This window comes from Hesperophylax consimilis, chromosome 12, assembly GCF_061612785.1.
Source record: "Hesperophylax consimilis isolate HC1 chromosome 12, BYU_Hcon_1.0, whole genome shotgun sequence".
Classification (NCBI taxonomy): Eukaryota; Metazoa; Arthropoda; class Insecta; order Trichoptera; family Limnephilidae; genus Hesperophylax; species Hesperophylax consimilis.
Genome location: NC_142847.1, coordinates 4379703 through 4403147, shown reverse-complemented (window position 1 = coordinate 4403147; position 23445 = coordinate 4379703). Strand labels below are relative to the sequence as shown.

General features: G+C 32.3%; 2 protein-coding genes across 3 annotated transcripts in view; both read right to left on the bottom strand.

Moving 5' to 3' along the window:
• The window catches only part of LOC149419025 (monocarboxylate transporter 14-like), a 138258-nt gene extending 132218 nt beyond the window's left edge, over positions 1-6040 (bottom strand). Inside the window, exon 1 of the mRNA XM_089638039.1 lies at positions 5891-6040. The gene's annotated coding sequence lies outside the window, so the exon portion shown is untranslated. The remainder of the gene's footprint in view (positions 1-5890) is intronic.
• Positions 6041-8463: 2423 nt separating this feature from the next.
• LOC149419024 (uncharacterized) lies at positions 8464-23196 on the bottom strand. Of its 2 annotated transcripts, XM_089637654.1 has the most exons (7): positions 23072-23195; positions 18092-18225; positions 14641-14814; positions 13903-14046; positions 11958-12178; positions 10362-11835; positions 8464-9567 (listed from the first exon to the last, which is right to left on the bottom strand). In XM_089637654.1, exons 3-7 carry the CDS (start codon positions 14759-14761, stop codon positions 9392-9394), a joined length of 2136 nt encoding a protein of 711 aa, XP_089493780.1. In that variant the 5' UTR covers positions 14762-14814; positions 18092-18225; positions 23072-23195; the 3' UTR covers positions 8464-9391. The 2 variants fall into 2 exon arrangements, with proteins under 2 accessions (XP_089493780.1, XP_089493779.1); XM_089637653.1 differs by lacking the exon at positions 18092-18225 and having other exon boundaries at positions 23072-23196.
• Between the last annotated feature and the right edge of the window lie 249 nt (positions 23197-23445).

The following is a 23445-nucleotide window of genomic DNA, read 5'->3' as shown; positions in this document are numbered from 1 at the left end:
AAATTAGAGAACCGGACCATGTTGTCAATGCTCTACAAGCCAAAGTTTTAAAAGCCAAAAATGTAGTTTAGTAGTGTTTTACAGTTTAATTGGCGTATAAATCTGTGTTGCGTCGGTTGTGTATTGATGTTTGATCTATTTGTTTGTGTTAGTGTGTTTGTATTTTGTATTTTTACGGTTCGCTAAAACTTCTCCTATACTTGCGAACAAGTTATTCACATGATTTGCTACAGTTTCTGTACTTGTATTGGTATCTAATTTATTAATTTAATATTTAGATGTTCAATAGTATTTTTCTGTTTGTATTTTTGTGTGTATGTAACTTCTTTTAATATTTTCCATATTTACTTTGGGTTATTTTTTTTCAAGTTTTTCTTTATAGTACAATTCTTTAGCTATTCTAATAGTGAAGATGTTTCTATATCTTTTATAGTAATTAAGTTGTTCCATGCAGGGCCGGATTAAGCATGTCGGAGCCTCTAGGCAATGCACGTCTCGGGGCCCCTTCATCCTTTTTTAACTTCAAAAAAAAAAAAATTCTTCCACAACGTAATTATATTCATATTTAATTGTAAGATGAAGTACTTGAACTATACATCTATGGATATTATTATGGATACGGCACTGGTTCCATGTCGTACGGTGTATTTTTAATTTGTTTATGAATTTTGTCTCGTTTTCCTATGTTATCCATAACATTGTATTAAATTTATCCCAGGATTTTTCGACATTCTTATTTGTGCTATAATAGCACCGTTACTTTCTACTAATATTGTTCTATGCTATAACAGCACTATTATTGTTAATTTTTGTTATCTTTTCATTACCTTGTATACTCGTATACTGCATATTCTTTATTAAACATTATTTTATCAATATTTTGTAAGGAGCACTGTAGGATTATTTTTAATTTTGTCATAGTTTTAAGCGCACTTGAAATGAAATAACACAAAACTGCGATATACAAATATTACCTTATTATTAAATTGTTAAAGCAAACCATTTCTCATTAGTCATTACACACGACGGCATTTTGGCACTTTTTATGCATTTTACTTAGTTGTAGCAGTATAGTTGAATACATAAAATATTGTTGAACTAATCTCTCGCTGACATCGGATTAGCGGGTACAAATTCTCATTTTATGAAAATATTATAAAATAAAAATAAATAATAGTGGTTCAAGATTTGAAGACAAGATAAAGTATTATATATTATAATATGTAATGTAACATTATATATTTTAACATATAATTTAATGTTTAAATGTTCTAAAAAAATAAAAATAAAATATAAATATATATATATACATCATCATACACCCGTCATCTCCTTCGAGGTCCACAATACCAGTCCAACCAGTCAGTGATTGGTTTATTTATGCCGTGACGCTTCGAGTCCTTTGACTCGGGCGCATTTACCGACAACAATCGGAAGTCGGGCGAAGCGAAGCGAAGTTGCCCGAAGCGAAGCGAAGTTCGTGCCCACACTATCGTATTCGGTCAACTTCGATCAACTTCGCGAGTAGTGTAGCTGTAGTAGTGTAATTTATAAACACATTGAAACGAAAGGAACGAAGCAACCGCAAGCAGCGTTATGCGTTGTTTGCGGTTCCTTCATTCCTTTCTCAAAGACAAATACATAGCACTATCTTTTTTTATGTCAAAACAAATATGGGATGCTAGGAAGAGGAATATGGGAAAATACCTGGCTATACAGATTCGGTCACCTAATACGGCTAAAGCCGTTTCAGGCCACATTCCGATTCTTTTTTTAAAATATATTACTTTGAAAAAGTTTATTTGTATTTCTTTTTGTTCCATTTCCATAGTCCTCAATAAGTTTTATACCTGTTCTGAGGTCTACATACTACAAACTGAAACATTCGGTCGGAGCCGCAATGTTTTTTTTATTTCTGTGGGCCTTAGAAAACAATAATGTTATTTATAACGGTTTTGTTGACCGAGGTAGAACGAACACAGGTTCTCTGTTTTTTGACCAGATGTAGGTATATTTTTTACAATGCCGGCCGGCGTAGTCCGGGTGGTAAGGCTTTGGACTCCCATTCCGAAGGTCGCGGGTTCGAACCCTGTGTACGCAAATAAATTTTATTTGATTGATTTGTGTTATTTCACAATTGATTAATTAAAATAATAAATACTATATATGCGGCACGTTCCAGAGTAGAAGATACTCCCAGTATCGCCTTGGTGTAAGACCACCATTCAGAATTGAAACGTTTCTCCAAATGGCTTTAGCCGTGTTTAGTGACTAGATCTAAATGGCCAGGTACTTCCCCACCTTCCTCTTCCCCATCTCCTTCCCTTACCCACTTACCTTCAGCCAAACAACATACCCCAATCGGGGATGCCATAGTCTCACTGGCTCCAGACCGGAGCAGTTGGGACTCTTGTGAGCTATTCACTATAAAAATACTATGTAAAACCAAATGCCAAAATGTTTTTAATAGAGATATACATAATTAAGAAATTGGCACATACATCATCATACTTGTCATAATATGGAAAATCAGGACTAAAGATATATGAAGAAATAATAATAATATAAAATGAAATGTCAGGCTTTCTGTAAAAATATTAAAATACATACAATTAAATTAAATGTTACCTTGTATATATTCGTTTAAATTCTAACGTAGTATAAACTAATTAAATAAATAATACAAAAAAAATAGTGCCATCTGGTAACTGAAATTCATAACTTTTATAACGAAGATTTACATTACCGCCATCTTACTGTTTTCAGGCAAACGTTTTTAAAATAAATTCTAGTTAGAAAAAATATTGTTTTGGAAATGAACAACAGAGTTCGTGTGTGTCGAAAATAGTTGATTTTGTCATGTCTACAATCGGTCTTAAGGCGATGCCATACGGAGTAATGCAAAATCATATGTTTTTGGTTTGAAAATTTGGTCGCCTAGAAATGTTTCAGATGCTTTAATTAAATACTGCGAGTAAAATACATCTTGGCCTTTGAAATAATAGAGTATTTTTTAGATAAGTCTTTTTATAAGCCCAGAAAAAAATAATGTATAAGGCCTATGAAAACTGCTTTAAAGTTCAAAATCTTCTACTTACGAACCCATTTTCGGTTATGATTTTATTGTATAATGTGGCAAATTAAGTTATTTATAAAATGATCGAAAAAAAAATTTATGCCTGAGCATCCACAAAATAAAATAAAAGGCACTTTTTGGCCATGTTTTTTTCTTGCAGAAATCAAAACAGGCGGATGGTGTTACGATGGTGATGACGTAGTGCATCGCCTTAAATAATATAATAATTATAAATTATAATAAAAATAATCCGGGATTAGAGCTTGGGGTATATACATATTATAGTATTGTAAAAACCTTACCTGAGGCTTACGAAGGTCTTATAGCCTATGCACATATATTATTACTTATATTAATTGATTCTTTGGGTAAGATGGAATGGAAAAAATGAAGAAAGGTCGACATTATTCTGAAATTCATAATAGGTATACGGAAATACGAATGTATTATGTTCGTAGACAAAACCTAGGTTTGTTGGTTAGGCATAAAAAACTTTTAAGAAATAAACATTACCATAACAAAAGAATAATTAATGCTTTAATAACAATGTACACTTGTACAGCCAACGTTGTTATTGTAGCTCAATAAGCAATATTTGACTTTTTGACGTATATTTTTTGAAGAAACTACCCATCCCAAATAAAAAATATTATTTCATTTATTCAATCTCTGGGACAAATCTTCGCGTGGTATTAAAATAAAAAATCTGAAATATATATTTCAATTAAAAATGGTATCTGTTACTCAATCACTTAATAGAAATATACTCACAGTTTATAAATTTGAAATTTCTCTCCTGAAAAGTTGTTATTTTTTACTTTTACTCTTTATGATTACCGTGATAGAAATATTCTCTGTAGAAGCTTTAAAAATTAGGTAGATTTGCATTTGATGCTCGCCATTTTGACGAACGTTAGCTATCTTGCGGCGAGCCTAGCATTCCACATTGGAGTTTTGATGCCTATCTCCTTCTGTTGTATGGAACTATCAGATAAAGGTCGAAATTAGACTGCATGCCGTAACAGATTGATGATCCATGAGGCGGGCGTATTGTAAAACCATTTATTATAAACAAGATTAAGAAAGAGTGCCATAAATGATTTGAACATGTAGAATAGATAGTTGGAGAAAGGAGTTTAGGAGAGTATATAATATGACGCGCAAATCGATTGACGAAAAGGTCGGGGATACCTGGAGACAATCCACAATCAAAATTAATCAGGTCATATCAAGGACGGTCAAAATTACTAGTTGAAACATTGGTAATTATTTACCTAACCGAAATTATACTTTGTTTTAACAATTACTACAAGAAATAACTGTTTACATGCACAAAATAGGTTCTTATTTTGGGTTAATTAAGTCATTGATACGTATTTAGATTAAAACGAAACTTTCGCAAGTGTCACTACATACTAAAAAAAAGTCCAAAATAGCGGCAAATGGATCGTTTTAGAAGGTAAATTTTGAACGTTGATTAAATAAAAATGCTACTGGAATACCTTTTACCATCTCTCCCGACGTATATCTTTGTTTCTTATAGTAATTAAGTAGAAAAAGTGTAATTTTCATAAACTATGCTTGAAGTGTGGCAGTTAGTGAAATATTTCAAATAACATTTTACAACGCGTGCCCTCAAGATTAGTGAAAACATAGGTAGAAATAAATCATTCTTACATACATACATCGCTGGTATCGGTATGTATTTATTTAGATTTTGCGGATACAAAAATCTATGGAATTAAAATATAGATCGTTTGTTCGTTCCTCCTTTAGGCGACCGCAATGTTAAATGTGTCAACTAATATATTTGTCCGGCATATCTTTACAATCAAACCAATTCAGAGAAAATCACGACCATTAGAGCAGCCATACATTTCATAACAATTAGGTAGGTACTACCAATCATTTGGAAATTAGTCGTGGCCGAATTACAAAACTGAAAACACGCAAGAGCCAACTACAAAGGCTGGCCACTGTAGAAATTAAGGTGGAGAGAGGTCGAGAGAAAGGTCATTTATTTCGACCCATTCGAAATTTGAATAAATCACTAAAAAAATATTTCATTTTAAAAGTTGGTTCTGATAAGCATCTATTATCCATGCGATATAGTCTATACCTCCAAGGTACCTACTCATTATATTGGTTTTCCTCCTAACAATATGAAAACCGGCCACGGAGTAAGGAGAAAATATGTGTCGGAATGTACTTATAATCTATATAATATCTATATATTATAGTGGTTTTTAAATTACAACAAGTGTCACGACATAAACAAAAAATATTGTTGGCAATATTTACAGCTTAATAATAGCATAAATATGCGTGTTTTTTCGTTCGCAAGTCTAAATATAAAACGTGCGGGCTATGAATAAATATAAGTAAAAGAGCGAAGCTACGCAACGTAGATAATAACTGTTGATAATTAAATAAAACAAGTTAATCTGTATGTATGTTTGTTTACGCTAACAGTGGATTCAAGGGAACAGTGCAAAATGCATTTATCTGCATTCTTGATTCTGCGCAAGAAATCCTCATACCTATAAATATTACGGATACAACACAGGTATTCACGTTTATCGAGGTTATGTTTATAAATAGATCGACGGTGGTGAAAAAATAATTCAATATTATCATATATTATCACAATGTACACACAAATATACAAAGAGATATTTTTTACCAGACTGCAGACATAAAAGGCAACTGACCTACGCTAACAACATGAGAAATATTTTATAGATTTCGGAGCCATAAAATCCCGTCCATTAAATTCACGTTTCACAAATGCACATTCAAATTAAAATCACTTACATTTATATCCTCTTTAAATTCAGCGGCAAAATGATAAACCCCCTTATGACACTTTCAAAACACTCACAGGCTTGCAATAGTTTAATATTTAAAATAATGAAATAAGATGAACATCGAGAACATTCCTGTGAACAAGAGAAGAGAAATAAAATTGACCACGAAGCTAGCAACATACGAAAATAGCAGCCGAACAACGCAGCGTGCTCGGATTTGAGTAAAAAGTCACTTAGCAGATAAATTCTTTAACAATTTCTCGTTGTACTAGCAAGCAAACATTATGCTTTCACATTTTGCGTCGGTGCCGTAAATTTAAATTCCGTGGTATTACAGCTGGTTTTATTGAGATCGATTTTACGCAGGGCAGGCAACATACGAATTTATTTACCACAGACAATTCCTTTGCCTTGGGATAGAAATAATATGAAATACGTAGGAACTTATCCTGTGAACGTAATATTATTAATTAAGTAAAAAATGTTCGTTATTAAAATATCGAGTGCACAAAAATGTTGTTCTTCATAGAGCAAATGTTTGAAATGATGTGTTCGTCATTTATCTCTGAAATCGCTTATTTTGTAAAACATTTTTCAACGGTATTCGAATATTCGCTACCTCCCCCTTTTATGATTTCTCTTTAAAGTTATGTCATTATCATCCGTGCCCATGTCATTTTTGAGGATATTCGATTGTTGGTAATCAAGAAGAATCTAAAGACAACCCATCTTTTTCAAAAATTGTAAAATTACTTAGTCGCTTCATTTTAAAATAGCCAAATTCATTTACACCAATATTTTTTATCAACATTATTAACATGTTTCAAAAGCAAAGGTTTCTTCATCATGATATAAGGTATACAATATTTTCTTACCTACCATATTTAATTAAAAAAAAATAATTTTAAAACTCACTTTTATTTAGAATCTTCAGTACATGTTAACCATATGAAATGTTACAAAATGGTCTTAGGAAAATCTAAATTTGACAAATCAACTATTTAACTTTTCCAGAAAAGGTATGGAAGAATTCTTTTTATTGTAGGCGTAACAACTCTCAACGATAACTAGTATTTTACCTGCTTATATTGTCCGTACTTGGCCTATTATGCTATGTTATATATACTCATTATTGTACTCCTGATCAGCTTACCTTAAACATTGTATACATGTAAAAGCCTTCATGGCGTGAATAAATAAAGTAAAATTATAAATTTTATAAATAGCACGATAATATATTAAAAAAATTTAAAAAGATCTATTTGAGTATTTTTTTAATGATAAACTAATGTTTATAAGACAAGGTTTTATGCATAGCACAGAGGATAACAAATTAGACGAATAATTGCTTATAATAATTTGTTATCCTTTGTGCTATGCATAAAACCTTGTCTTATAAACATTAGTTTATAATTAAAAAAATAATAATATTTGACAATTCAAAATATTTCACCAACAATTGTAGATATAATATGTCTCGACGCCATCTAGTGGGAAATTTAGCACTAACAAAGCCTTTCCTACAAAAATAAAGTTGGTTATTTACAGGTGAAAAAAATGTAAAAAGCGATAATTGTTGATTGAAGTACTAGTATATATTGAATAATTTGGCGTGTTTGAAATAAGCCGACGTAGCTCAGTGGTCCAGAGCACCTGACCGGATATCAGAAGGTGCGGGTTCAATTCCCGTTGGCGGAATTTATTTTTACTCGGGAGATATTTTCAATTTGTATTGATATTTCAGGCGACTAATTATTGCTTATAATAATTTGAGATCTAGGTATTTGAATTTCGATTTTGTTTTCTTGTTTGAATGAATTAAAGAAATGGAATCTTGGAAGTCTAAATTAACCCACTTCCCAACACCCGATCGAGCCGAAACTTGGCAGGTGAGTGGTCATAGATATACCACTCACCTGCCAAGTGAGGCTCGATCAGATATACACTGGTCAATCGGTCTTGGCAGATAGATTCGTTATCAGTTATCACACACAAGCGTGCACAGATGCGTTTTTCTGAAATAGGATGGCATTGTATAAAAAAATTACAGCAGTTAATATATGAATATATTTTATATGAATATATTTTATATGAATATATTATATGTGAATATATTATATATGATTATAATTATATTTGAATATATTAAATTTGAATATATTATACATGAATATATTATATATGAATATATTATACATGAATATATTATATATGAATATATTATATATGAATATTTGCAGCATTTTACAAAGTGGAAGATACTACCAGTATCGCCTCGGTGTAAGACCACCATTCAGAATTCAAACATTGCTTGGAATTTGGAATGACTTTAGCCATGTTTGGTGACCAGATCAGAATAGCTACGTACTTATCCGCCTTTCACTTACCCATCTTCTTCTCCTCAAAAAACACCCCAAATAAGGATGCCATAGTCTCACTGGCCCCCGATGGTTGAGAGCAGTTGAAATTTTTCTGCGGTATTCACATTAAAAAAATATATGATAGCTTATATAAATAATTTTTATTTGTAAAATAAATATCTTTAACTTTTAAATTTTTTTAATTTAACATAACGTAAATTAGGAGTTTTTGAAGATATTATTTTTGTTTCAGTATATATTCATTATTGCGTATCAATTAGGTTTTTTTAAAAATGATTTCTTTTAATACCATTATCAAAAATATACATGATATTACCGAAACATTCGTCCAATAAGGAAAAAAAAAATCTACCATTCACAAAAAATCATTTCTAAAATTTTCATCACCTACCAAATAAATTCACTCCTCTGATCGGTGTTGGTCACACTTTGCTTATTGCTTATAAGCAAAACTTTATTACAGAACACATTTAACAATAGAGTCGGAATCTGAAGTCACGCACAAATATATGTGACGAGCAGTCCTGGTGTATTGGACAGACCTACGGTTAAATTTGCCCTGGCAAATCTCTGAAATAAAGTGGGAATCTTAACGACATAAGTGAAGAAGTCTTGTAAAAACAATATTCGGCGGGCGGCCCGGCGTAATGGACGGACCTATGGTTGAATTTGCCCTGGCAGGCCTAGAAAATGGATACTTAAATCTCGTTAAAAAGTTACAATTCATCATTTAGAAAATAAAATCTGGTGAAAAACGTTTTATAAAATTTTCCAACCGATTTACATAAAATATTTTAATGGTATTTATTAATTATTAAAACATATTTTTTATCGTTACAAATTTGTCGAAATTAATTCAAATGTGAGCCTCGATCAAACCCTCGTTATTAGAGCATTGTCTCGCCTTAAAGGTGTGCGATCATGTAAAGTCAAAAACTCACTTAGAGAGTATTATTTGTTGTATTCATGTAGATTAATACGGTAATCATTTTTAAATTTTGAGAAAAGAGTTACTGAAAACCCGCTAGACGACAACCCTGGCTGTAATCTAATTTAACAAACATACAATAACAACAATCTATCGATCATACAACAGTAATTTCTAAAACAACTATGTAATAACATTCTCAATTATATGTTCCGTCTTCACGTCGTTGAGTTCCTTGGGAGAGATGTGTGTGGAATCTTAGAGCAGCATTTGTCCAGTGTCGTGCGGGCGCCTGATGCTGGGGGGATATCAGCGCGTCGGCCATGACACCCAGTCTGACGGCTCCGCCATAGCTCTGGATAGTTAGGGACATGCCTAAACAAGAAAACAATTATGGATAAGTGCATCATTTTATCATTTTATCTTTGAGGCTGCTGTTTTTTTAAAGGAAATGATGATTTTATTGAATGTAAGTCTCTAAGGAACAGTGAAAGCAATTCTTATGTTCTATGTAATTCTTAATATTGCAATCCATGAGGTTCGATGTTCACATGAGGACAATACTATATTTTCTTGTCCCAGCTCTGCAAACAGCTTCGGCCGCGCAGGAGTTATAACCAAATAGATACGGATTCTTCGATCATGTACACGAGACGATGTTGCACCTATATGAACTGAAGCTCAAGTCATTTATTTTGGCCCAGTTTGAGACGATTGAAGAAGAACACAGTCAAGAAGGTTTAAAATTAAACGATATAGTAAATATTATGAAATCCGAAGAAAATTTTGCATAGAGTTAAGAGATAATGCATCTTATTTAGAGGGTTATAGTCGGTAAATACTTTATAAGTAGTGAACCTTTCAATAGGCTGTAATAAAAAAAATTAGGCAGCCTACATATTATATAATATAATATAGTAAGATTCTAATTTTGGCTTAGAGTTGGAAGGATTGGAGATACATAATATACATGTACAATATACATGTGCATGTTTCCATTAAAATGCAAAAGTATAGAAAAATTGTTGCCTGTCTGGGTATTGTGAGATATATTGTTAAGTGTTATCGACCCTGCCAAAAATCTTTATATGTATTTCCAGATTTCCAAAATTTCTAGAGCGGGTTTTACAACTCCACTACTCAAACAAGAAATAAATCTACGAGCTTACTTATGTTTCCCTGTGGAGGTCTCCAGCACAACAGAGAAGCCACTTCGTGGTCCCAGCGAGTTATCCGTTGTCCTACGCATGTTCCTTCCGCCACTTCTGTTAAAGCCACAGCATATTTCCTGGATCCATAATTCAATGCAATTCTTGAGAGAACAGCGGGCACAGCCTCCGTGATGTAGGAACGCCATCCACTGAGAGCATATAGCGCACCTTGACTCTCACAAACTCTATTCATTTCTTCCGCTATAGAAAATATCTCTTGACTTCCATTTCCAATGCAGCTGTCACCAACTGGCAGAGTCAGATAAACCATTCCATATTTTTTTTCATGATGGCAACAACAGCTATTATTTCCGATGGATGCTAAAAGGGTATCACACGTTACTGTTCTTGCCGTTGCTAACACCGCATCAGGAACTGTTAGATCCGCTTGTATAAAGTACTCTTTCAAGCAGCAGGTTGTAATTGCAAGCAATACTTCAGTTTCTGACACTTTCTGAGACTTGGCGATATCTTTAATCCATTTCCTGGAAACGGGTTCCGACCATGACACAACTTTTCTTCCACACGTAGACATTGTTTGCAAATGGTGTGGTTCCTTATTTTTATCTCTGAAGAACAACTCGCGCATTAATGTCATCGGTGCCCAATAAATTAACTTGCTAATATAGGCTATCTCTTTACTTGCAGTGTACAGAAGTGGCATATAATCACAAAGAAATGCAATAACTGTACTAGGATACATATAATATTGACGCTTCAAGCAAGAACGGAAAGCCATGTATTCAGTGTACACTGAGAGTGGAAATTTAATAATGATTGTGATATTGATCCTCAAAAAGAATTTCAACACATTGACGAATAATGAGACTGGGTTAAATGTAACAAATCCAGAAAACAAAACATTCACCGGGGTAAGACCTCGTCTTACAGCTTCTCGGTGAAATGTAGACATAAAGTGAGCCACGTATGTGGCTGGATCTCTTTTATTCTGTGAAAAATATTTCCTGAATTCTTTGCAAGCCGATATGAACGTGATCAAGAAGATTGCAGCACAATGAAAAACTCCGGGGTATTTCTGTAACATTTTCGGAGACTCTATTGGGTCATAGTCCGAGATGAACTCATTCCAGCGATTAGAGAAGCTATCACATAACCTGTAATACAGAGATGGAAGTGCTATTGGATTTTGAAGGATATCGCACAGTGGATTCTTAATCTTCCTCCCTTCAACATCGGACGCTGCATCTTCACTAGTTGGAGACCTACACGGTGATATAAAGTTATCTTCTTCTGGTTGCAGCAAAAGGAAATCGCCGATGTTTAGATTATTCTCCTCTTCAAGAAGTAAATGATGGACCCTTATTAAAATGCCATATTTTTGTTCATTAGATATAATATTTGGAATGAGAATAATCTGCCAAGGTGGGGCATTTGATGGAAGGTATTTTGTTACAATTTCGCTAACGTGTTCCTGAAACAAATATATGTATCGATTAGTTTAGTTAGTTTTAATATTTCGACAATCTAGAAATTCTGTTTAGTTTAGCAAGGTCAACCTTCATAAATAGATAAAAGTATGTACATATTTCTTACCTGAATGTTCTGTTCAGTTATTGGACGCCCCCTGAATTTTGGATTACCGACAATCAGATGATTTTCTACATCGAACTGGGAAGACATCATCCAGGCGTAGTTTCCCCAACATGAGACAAGAATAGCTCGCAGCTTGGGGAAAAGTAAATTACCCAATCTGTCTTTCTTTCCCACTACATTCGCCATTAATGCCTGCTGTACCAGTAGTGGTTGACATGTTCCTGAAAAAAGAACATATTAAATTAATATAAATGTTCAGTGGCGGTTCTTCCCTTAGGTCAATTGGTGTTAGACCCCCAAAATTATAAGACAATGTGTGAGTGACGAGCAGTGACATCTGTTGTCTCTAATAGAAGCTTTCATTCACAAGTCCATACGATTGGCTGGGTCAATTTAAATAAGGTTTCCTTTGGCATCTTCTGTCCCTATGCTCGCCATAGAATAAATGAGATAGCACTATGTCTTTCATCGAAGTAAAAATTAGGTACCGAAGAAAGCTTAGGGACGCTTAGGTCATGGCAGTGAGGAAGATAGTACGATGAATATTAAATGTTTTAAAGAGATGGTGACATAAACGTATCTCGGTTTTTTATTTTACACGCTTGTTGTGAGTGGAACATTAGTTGTTTTTCAATTGCTTCGCACCCAGTATCTTTGGATACTGTGGACCGACGTTTCAAACTCTTATTTTATTTACTTTAATGTTGCGAACAACTACATTAAAAAGATATCTCTTAAAAATAATTTGCCGTAAGTAATTTCCAATTTACTATATTAACTTAATATGTATTTAGAGTCACGGACTTACAAAGAACTTTATCCACCCTAAGATTCTGTAGTTCTCAATGGCTGTTATATGCAATAGGCTGGCCACGAGGAAAGATTTATAGATTATATGACAAGTCATTCTAAAGAAGGTGTAGTGTGAATAATTACAAAACAAATTCAGCATCTAATTCCCCAATTAACCATGCTACTCATACATTGAATAATAATTGTCTAAACTCTGACATCAACATTTTTTTGGAGTCACTGCCCAAATTTAAATCATGTCAATAATATAAACTATTCAATGCGCATACATATACACACACATTCACAGATACACACACCTATACAACACATGTTACCTGGTAATTACTGAATATACATACCACAAACAAGACATTACAAGGAAACATATCATGAAATAATTAATATCTCTAAATTGTGTCATTACTGTAACAAATGTACTGTTTATTTCAGAGATCAACGTGCCTAAGGCCTGAGTCCTTACGAGAGCTAAACAATGTCAGTTTCAATAATTTATTTATTTATTCATTTATACGCCCATTGGGCTTTTACATACATAGTTCATAAAAAAATATATTCTGAAGATTGTAAGTTCACAATAGTAACAGTAATAGTAGGTACATATAACCATATCCATTTGACATGTTATAACAGCAAGTAAATAGTAAATGCATAAAATAATTATTTGTAGGTATAAACCTGTTGTACAAAAATAAGAATATGTATTGTTAACAAAATATAGAGCGTTTGTCTCGTTATCGTGGCCTGTTAAATCCAGGGCGTTCGGTCTGCCATTTTACATACATATTTTAAATAGTTTATATAAAATACTAATGTGTTTTCCTTGATATTCGTGTGATAGCTCTCTCATAGATGGCACTAGATTAGTCTATTAGGTTACAGGAAAATGGTGTTTAGCTGTCGAGTATTGTAGAGTCTGAGGGTATTATAAATAAGGTGGGAACCTCAAGGTCGGAGTCCATATTTTCGTACCGCCTGCTAATTAAGGTGTCAGAGCTCATTTTCAATCTATCACAATAGAGTTCAAAGTGTTTTGTCGAGCCAGAGTTTCATTTAACAAGAGAGTTTGTGAGAAAACCCGGAGATACAACAATTAATAATGATTCTCATCTAAAGCAGTATGGTGTGGTACCTTTTATAGTCATGAAGACATTGATGACCCCTTGATTCCGGTGCGTGTCCAGCAGAGTCCTGATGGAGTCTGACTCCACAAAAGTCAAGTATGGGAATCTGTTTGCCAGCAATTTCATCCATAGCTTTTTACATGTCCTCACAGCTGTAAAAGATTTAAATTATTTGTAAGTACATACATATTATAAATTAAATATCAGCAGATTAAGATATTAGGAAATCTCTTTTGAAAAGAAAACTTTTCAGTGGTAAAAATACAAGGAAATTTCTTCTGTCCTCCTTCCCCTTTGTTAGGGGTTAAGGGATGTGGATCCCTTCGTTTAGATAAAAGAAGAAAAATGTTTTGTTCTCATTGCTGAAGGATCTCTCAATGAGAATAAAATTTATTTATATAAATCTCAGATTTATCAAAGTTATCCTCTTGAGTTACCACGGAAACAAGATTTCTTTCTATGAGATATAGATAAAACATCGTGCTACGTATAGTAAAATTGAAGAAGTTGTGTGAATTGTATATTTTATGTGGAAACTTCACTGGTTAATGTAACATGTAAAATGTAATTATTTATATAAAATTGTAAAACTTTTTGTTTCCCCAATACACTAAAATAAAAGAAGCATATTTAATGCACCGGTTGGCTTCATATTATCACGTGGAAATAAAAATACTTTAATTCTGGTGTAACGGCGTCACACTGGCTCCAGACGATGGGGAACAGTTGAGAAAAAAATTACTTACCCAAATAATATGCGATTATCAATGGTATTGTAATTGTAGCACATATAAATAAAGCAATGGTAAATATGTGAGCGAGATAACCAGATTTTCCTTTGCCATTTCTTTCATCTTCTTTGGCCATTTTATCGATATTACTGCTACAATAGATAAATGGCCTACGGCTTCAATTTAAACCTAGAAAATAAAATATAATTTATAATTTTAACTTGTTCATATCACTCCTAGTGTATACACTCTATACAGGATTACGGGCATACGCAGCGCTCTTTGTGACTGTCACACATTATTTATTTTAAAAGAAACACAATCATACATCTTTTCAAGTAGCACCGGAGAGGCAAATTATTCCATCAGAAGCATAAGGCTGAGAGTGAATTAAAAAGAGATTGACAAAGTTAAAAATCATTGAAGAAGAAGACACGAAACATGAAATAGAAAAGACAGAAAAATAAATAGGTAACGGTCTCAACTGGGAATCAAACCAAGGATCTCTGTCTTACTGGCACAACGCCAACAAACTAAAGGTTAAGTTACACAACGATGGGTGTAACTTAACCTTTAGTTAAGTTTTTTTAAATATAAGTTATTCCAATAAAATTAGTTAAAACATCTTTTGGTTTATTAGGAAGTAGGTATATGTAATACTTGATTATAACTTGAAATTCATTATTAATCTCTTTATTGTAAAAAATCCGAAAACCAGTGCAACGTGTCCAAAATGGTTTTGTCTGATATTTTTGTCATTTCTCTCCTAACCTCTATTATCATAGGATACTAAACATGTTGAACAGAAGGAAGTTTCATGTGTCAAATGTACAGTTTGATGAATTCAAAGGTTCCTGATTATCTGTTTGACAGTCTGCCGTGGTACAGATACTCTCATACACACAGTGTACGCCAAAGAGACCATTTACTCGCTCTCCCCAGACATAAAACTGATGTATTTGAGGGTAGTTCCAGCTATTACTCATCAAAATTTTGGAATGATATGCCAAATGAATATTGTCTATTCAAAAACTGACATCTTTGTACTGCTTCAAGGAGCTCTGCAGTAAATAACTGCACAAGCAACCGCACAACAACACAATTGATAGAATTTATTTATAAATGCCTATTGAAAGGGATAACTATCTAATTAACTAATTTCTAACTATTTTTTTTGGGGATTATGTTTTTAATTGTTTGATTTAATCTGAATTTGTAATTTATTTTATTTTAATAATTTGTCATGTACACATAGGCCAGGACGTATATAAAGGGGGGAGGGGGATTTAGGGGGTTCAAACCCCCTAGCCCATTGGCCTCAGTATTGTGTAAGAAAAAAGAGAATAGTACTCGTAGATTATATTCCTAGAAAGTTCAACAATATTATTTGCACCATCTCTTTTATCAATGTGATGTAAATAAAATCCCCCCAAATTCCTTTTTTCCCATCCATCCCCCAGGATTGAACCCCCCCTTGGGGACGAACCCACTCTTAAGGTCGAACCCCCCCATATAAATGCTATTGTCCAGTGCAGTGATTATTTTATCAATGTTGTAAGGCCAATGACGACAAACTGATCAAATCAAAAGCGCAAAAGATTAAATTAAAAGATAAAATTAAAATCACACAATGAAGAAACGCGTGAGTAAAATTAAGAAAGAGACGCTTAGATGGTTTGGGCATGTAAAGTGAATGAACGAAGAAAGGACTGAAGGAGAATATATGACCCAACTGTGAATGGTAGAAGAAGTGACAAACGCCCAAGGAAGACATGGCACGATCAAGTGAATCTGATACTTGAGTCAGGCCATGTCAAGAGTCAGAATAACAGAAGAGAGAATATGAAACGTTGTATGAATATGAATGCGTGATGGTTGATTAGTTAAGAAACGGATAAAAGAGGATTGTAAATGTGTGATAAGAAGGAGTTATAATCCTCTGTGAACGGGAAAAAAGGGAATATCTCACCTCTCACTAACCCAATTACACATGTTTATGATTATTAGGAAATATTGATACTAAGATAACTTTATTATTTTTATGATTGATTATTTGCATTTCTCCATCTATATCTGGCTAATTATCTTTATTTATTCAAAGATAAACAAATGTCAATGAGTCAAAAGATGACTATAAATCTGGAGGTTAATGTTAGAAGAGCCAATATCAGTTTTTGGTAATTTGATTTAGGTACCAGAAAGTAGTCTAAAACGTCCCCTATTTGAAAGCTATGAATGCCTGTGTCAGGTGTTTTAGATTGATGAAATTCTTACCAGTATATTATTATATTTAAATATTGTTTTGGCGTTGTGTAAGCTAAGAAAACTATAAGTTTTTTTACAAAACGGCTCATGTACCATCAAACCAACTAAACCACTCAACTGAAAAAAAGTATTTTTTTTTTAATGATTAAATAATATTTATAATACAAGGTTTTTATGCATAGCACAAAGGATAACGAATTATAATAAGCAATAATTAGTCACCTGAAATATCCATACAAATTGAAAATATATCCAGAGCACGTGACCGGACGTCAGAAGGTGCGGGTTCAATTCCCGTTGGCGGCATTTATTTTTACTCGGAAGATATTTCCAATTTGAATAAATATTTTAGGCGAGTAAATGATGCTGATAATAATTTGAAATAAAGTTCCTCGGAGTAATTGTAGATCAACATATGAAATGGAACATACACATTATATGAACTAGTTAAGCGCATTAGGAAATGTATTTATATATTTATTAGGTTAAAAAATATTACTAAATTAGATATTTAAAAAAAGTCTATAAGTTAATAATAATAAAAATAAAAACATAAAAATCATACAATAAAGCATGCAGAAATTTTGACTAGCCAACTAGGAATGAATCCTGTTATAGGCCAGTCAAATTGACAAGTTTAGTTCATATCATAATTTAGCACTTAATATAAAACAAAACAGGTAAAGTAAATAACAACCAGATAGTAGTAATAAAAAGACAGATCACCGCAGGAGTTGCAGGTAGAAAAAAAAAAATGACTTGTAAGTTTATAATATAGTTGGGTGATTAGAAAATAATCGATAACATTGATAAATAAAGTATAGATTAATACAGAATAGACAATTGTGTTCAAAGGTGATAAATATGTGTTGGATAACAAAAGAGTCGGTGAAGTTAATATTTTTTACGTTGATGTGATCCAAACAGGATTTGTTCGTGCCCTGTTCACGAGTGGGTGTATTGATTGTTACTATGAATCCGTTTTCTATGAGCATGCATAGGTAGTCGTTGAATTAGGGGTGAAATGGAGATAAAGTGTTAATATTAAGGTCGCCTATAATGATTTGACGTTCAAATTTATCAGAACTGATGATAACAGTTTGGAGTGAATTCAAAAAAGAATCTATGTTCAGGAAAGAAGGTGATCTATATATAGCAAAAATACATAAGTTATTATTAAGAACAATTCTAAGGCAGTTACCTTGTGATACTAAGCTTGAATACCGTCTTTGATGTAAACAACGACCCCACTAGATTTATTTATATTATTAATTGAGTGATATTCCGTGTAAGTTTGTATTATTTTAGATGTGTAGTTTTTGTTGATCCAACACTCTGATAAAATTAAAACATCAAAAGTATGGTTGAATAGATCTATAAATAACAGAAAATCATCAATGTTTGACATACTTCTGATATTCTGGTTAATACTCTTTAAATTATAAGACTTCCAACTGTAATTATTTAATTTGTTGAGATCGACAATCAAATTCGTGTTGCAAGTTATATCTGTGTCATTGTAGATATCAGGAGGTAATTGAATCATAATTATTCAGATGAAATGCTAAGCAAATAATATTTCACTACTATACGATTTTGATCCATTTCCAGAAACGGTATAACATACATAATATAATAGTATTTATGAAAACAAACATGTGATAATAATCGAAGTATTCCCAGGTAAGGGAACATAGAAGTATTAGTGAAGAAGTACATAGCAGAATCGGTAACATAATAAGAATATAATGAATAGCGGAAAGTAGCATACCTAGTGAGTATATTTGGTTCTAATGACTGGGTGAGGATAATCACAGGATATAAAAATGGCAATAATAATAATAAAACCTTCATCTTATATTTGTTATCGGTATTAGGTGTATTGTGATTGAGATAGTCATAGGGAAGCCAGCTTGTTTTCATCTGATATAAGAATTGCGCCTGAACCACTCTCTTTCCGCAAATAAATCTGTTCTTCTTTGATCCATGCAAATTGATACCGTTTCTCTTTTGCAACTTGGCGAGTTTTATACCAAATCTGTTTCGCCCGAAAAGTTAGTTGCTCAGAAACATAGATTGGCAACCGGGGGCCGGCGAGACCGATGTTTAACGTGTTAAGTTTTTTTCGGTATTGGGATTATTTTTGATAAAAGATTTCACATCAGCTAGCAGTTGGTTCCTAGCCAGGTTTGATTTTAACTTAAGAACAATTGTCCTTGGTTTATTATGTTAATTTAATTAAAAAAATATTATCTAGTCCTGTAAAGGTGGTACAGAGACTAATAATTATCAAAGTAATTTTACAAAACAACCCACATACCCATCAGCAACATTGTTTAAAATTTTACAGATACTGAAGACACCTATAAAAAAGATTAATACTACAAATTATCAAAATAATTCACTAAAAAAATAAAAATTAATTCGTCATTAAGGCATAAAATACAAATTCCTTTTTTTCTACACCAAAAATGCACAATAATTATATTTACAAAGGGATAAAGTAATAAAAAAAATCCCAAGAAATTAAAAAATATATATATACAAATATGGTATTTATTATTCCAGAAAAATGTCAAATTAATTTTTAAAAACTGAACACCCGTAACGTCATTAACAAAAACCGGGAACTTAATTTCAAACCATATTTATTTTTTAATATATGTATCTAATATTCTTGTATGTACTTTAGATATATTATTCTACCCTCTATATTATTATTTTTACATCTCCGGCACCTAACTCAAGAGCTAGTTTCTCTTCATTGGCGTAGAAGTACTTAAATATGTTTATTTCACTGTTTTGTTATGATTATTATTATAACAATATAAACAACAACAAAAAACAGATAACAAATCTTCATTCCAGACCGGTATACAATTTGACACAGCGCTCTCTCAATAACCTTTAGTTGGGATTGATGCCCTATAAATTCTAAACGCATGGCATTAGAGCTATGTTGATTGCAGAAAATGTATTTCACGGGCGTGGAGCGTATTGATCCATGAATTCAGCTTAGTTTGCTGGTTCAATTCCAAATGAATACATCGAAGAAATAGATGATTATAGAAAAATACTGTCGGAAGGTACTTTGATAAATAGATAAACACGAAAATACTTTAAGAAGATTGTAGGTACTCCCGTTTCAGAATTATTTACATGCTTAGTCATATTATTATATTATATTATAGCGGTATTGTGTAAATACTCACTAGGTCATAAAAATATGTATAGTTTTAAGTCATTAGTTAAAAGTCTTAGTTGTAAATCACTCGACATTTATTAATCTTAGTTACAAGCCACTCTTTATGTGACTAGCTATGAAACTTAGTTATAAGCCAAAAGTAATAAGTTATAAGTCTAAGTGATGGGAATAAATTAAATTTATAAATTAAGTTTCTAAGCGCCCCTGTGGTGGTTTTTAAAGTTTAAAAAATCTCAGGTATTTTATCAATAATTTGCAATAAAATGATTATTTTCACAGCGGTCAATATTTGTTATTTGAACAAAGGAACAAAGTGCAAAATCTACACATTTTTGTAATGCTTTGATTTTTTTTTTGTTAATGCATTTGCAGATTACATGCAAACAAGTATTTACTTTGACTGTTCTAATCTGTGTACACAATATGCAAGAAATGCTAATGTTACATTAGTGTTGCATGCTGCATTCGTAATGTATATATTGCATGATGAGTTCGTATAGTTACAATAATGCTATTGATTTATATAACAGTTGAAGTCTTTGTGTCACAGGTGTGATAATACCCGTTGTTATCGATATGCTAATGCAGAAGTAGTGTTTATCGTACTTCTACAAACTATTTATGGTAATGCACTACATAATAGTAGTAAGTACATAGATTTTGTCGCAAAAGTGTAATATAATTAATTAAGAACAAAGGAGTATTGCGGTCAAAGAAACATGTAAGTCATCAAATGTTTTAATACCATTTACCATTATCAAGGAAGCAGTTATATAAATGTTTTTTAGTATGTACGAGTACCTACTTACACGCAATAATTTTACATGAATTTTATGATTATAAAATATCCAACATGTGGTTATTTTTGTTTTCTTTTTCAAATCCCATTCGCGATTATTTTTTTGGTTTAAATGCTAATTTAAATTGTAGTGGGGATATTTTAAATATTTTTTGTTTAGGATATAAATTTTAAAAAAAATAAAGTACACAGGTTCGCACTGAAAAAAATTAACATTTTTCGATAACGCCGTTTCCGTATGAATTAAAAAAAACTTTTTTAAATTTTTTTTTCCGTTTTCAGTGATTTAAACAACGTGCCTAATCCTTACGGAAAAATATAGAACTATTATGTAGTGATAATTAGGCTAATTTGTGCTGAAAAAATCAATGACGCTACTGAAAAAAAAATATGGTTCATGCTTTTAAAAATTGTGTCTACTGAAAAATATAAGTAATAACCCGATAGCGATGAAGTACGGTATACTATAAATACTCAAAACAATTATCAGTCAAAGCCATAGTGGAAGCCAACAACTGAAAACAGACTGACATCACTGAATCTAAAAACCGACGTATGTACCCTAAGGCGATGCATCATCGTGTAAAATTTGGAACAATAACACTCCTTACGTAGATGGCGATAAGGTTTAAATACGCCTGTTATAATTTATCTAAAAAAACATCGCCAAAAAGTGTGATTTATTTTATTTTACGAAGTTCAGACACAAATATTTAAATGTTTTACGATCATTTTATAAAGAACTTAATTTGTCACATTATACATTAAAACCATAACCGAAAAGAAGTTCGTAAGTAGGAGATTTTTAACTTTGAAGCAGTTTCTATATTCCTGACACTTTATTTAGTTTTAGACTTATAAATAAACTTATTTAAAAAAATCGTTTATTATTTCAATGGCCAAAATGTGTTACACCCGCAGTAGTTAATTGGGGCGTCTAAATATGTTTAAGTGATCAAATTTTCAAACCAAAAACACATGATTTTGCGTTACCCTGTAGTGCGTCGCCCCAAGTTTGACATTGTGTCTAAAGTCGACCAGTAAGAAATATTTTTCAATTCGATCTAGATTACACACACCGCAACAAACACAGATGATACACAAGCATTTATGTTAGCGATGACTCACTACCATGCAAGATAATATGTTTGACATAATATTATCATGATATTGATACATCTATTTGAATTTGAATGAAGGAATATTACATTTTTATTGGAACAACATTTCTTTTAATAACTTTTGAAGGCTATTCCCATCATCGTAATATATCACTTTAGAAGAAGATAATACTACAAATATAAACGAAACATGAAACAGAACAAGACACAGAAAAAAAAATAACGGTCTCAACTGGGAATCGAACCAATAGGTTACAAACCAATTCTTTAGAAGTTGAAAAACATGGGAAAAAAATAATTGCTTGCAATATCTTGATAGTATTGTTAATTCTGAATTTGAAATATGAGAACGACAAAAACACTAAGGTCCCACTGGTCGAGTGGTTAAAGACGTTGTCCCAGTAAGACAGAGAGCCGAGCTTCGATTCCCAGTTAAGACCGTTAATTTTTTTTTTCTGTGTCTTGTTCTGTTTCATCTTTCGTTTAGTTTTATTAGTACTATCTTCATCTTCAATGAATAAATTAATCATTGAAAAATTATTTAAATGAAGGAATTAAGTGGAATCCTTAAAGCGGAACCCACACCCCGACATCCGATTGAGCTGAAACTCAACAGATAGACTTGCTGTCCATGACAATGCATTTTATCAACTTTTGGTGGCACTCACGCACATACACACGCTTTTCTCTGAAATTAGATGACATTATAAAAATCTACAGCAGTTAATATACGAAATAAATCTCGGTACCATATAATTATGATTTGTGATAGCGGTGTTGTTTTTTTTTTTCAAAGCGAAACGCATACCTACTTATCACGCGATAATCATTTCGATATATAAGTTTATATTAGGTAAGGTATGCTACGGATTAATGTATTATAAATGTACATATGCCTACTTTATATTATTTTTATAGTAATGAGAACATCTACCAAGCAATACCATAAACACTCGCGTTTCTCCATTTGATTATTGCATATTATGACAATCTTACTTTGTTTTTCTTCTGATAAGTTATAAAAACCACACAAAATAGTTAACACAACCACAATACCTTCTCACACACTTAAAACTATGATAACTCAGGCCTAGGAAGCGAAATAAAAACCTACTAAATCACTAAAACACTGACAAAAATGTAAACTATATTTAAATGGTTGTTGTATCGAGTGCTGTCTATGTTACTCTGAGGCAATAATTAGATGTTCTTTGACCCAAGAGATGTCAGATTTATTTACTGTTTATTTAATTACATGAGTGTGAAGTGGTATCGAATAAATAAATAATGTGGATCCGGTATATATTGCTTCGATAATATAAGTGACGGGATAAGAAATATGAGAATTGGGACCGTTATTGTTTGATTGGGACATTGTCACAATGAGCTAATAATGACTTATAATTTCTGCATGATAACAATATTTTATC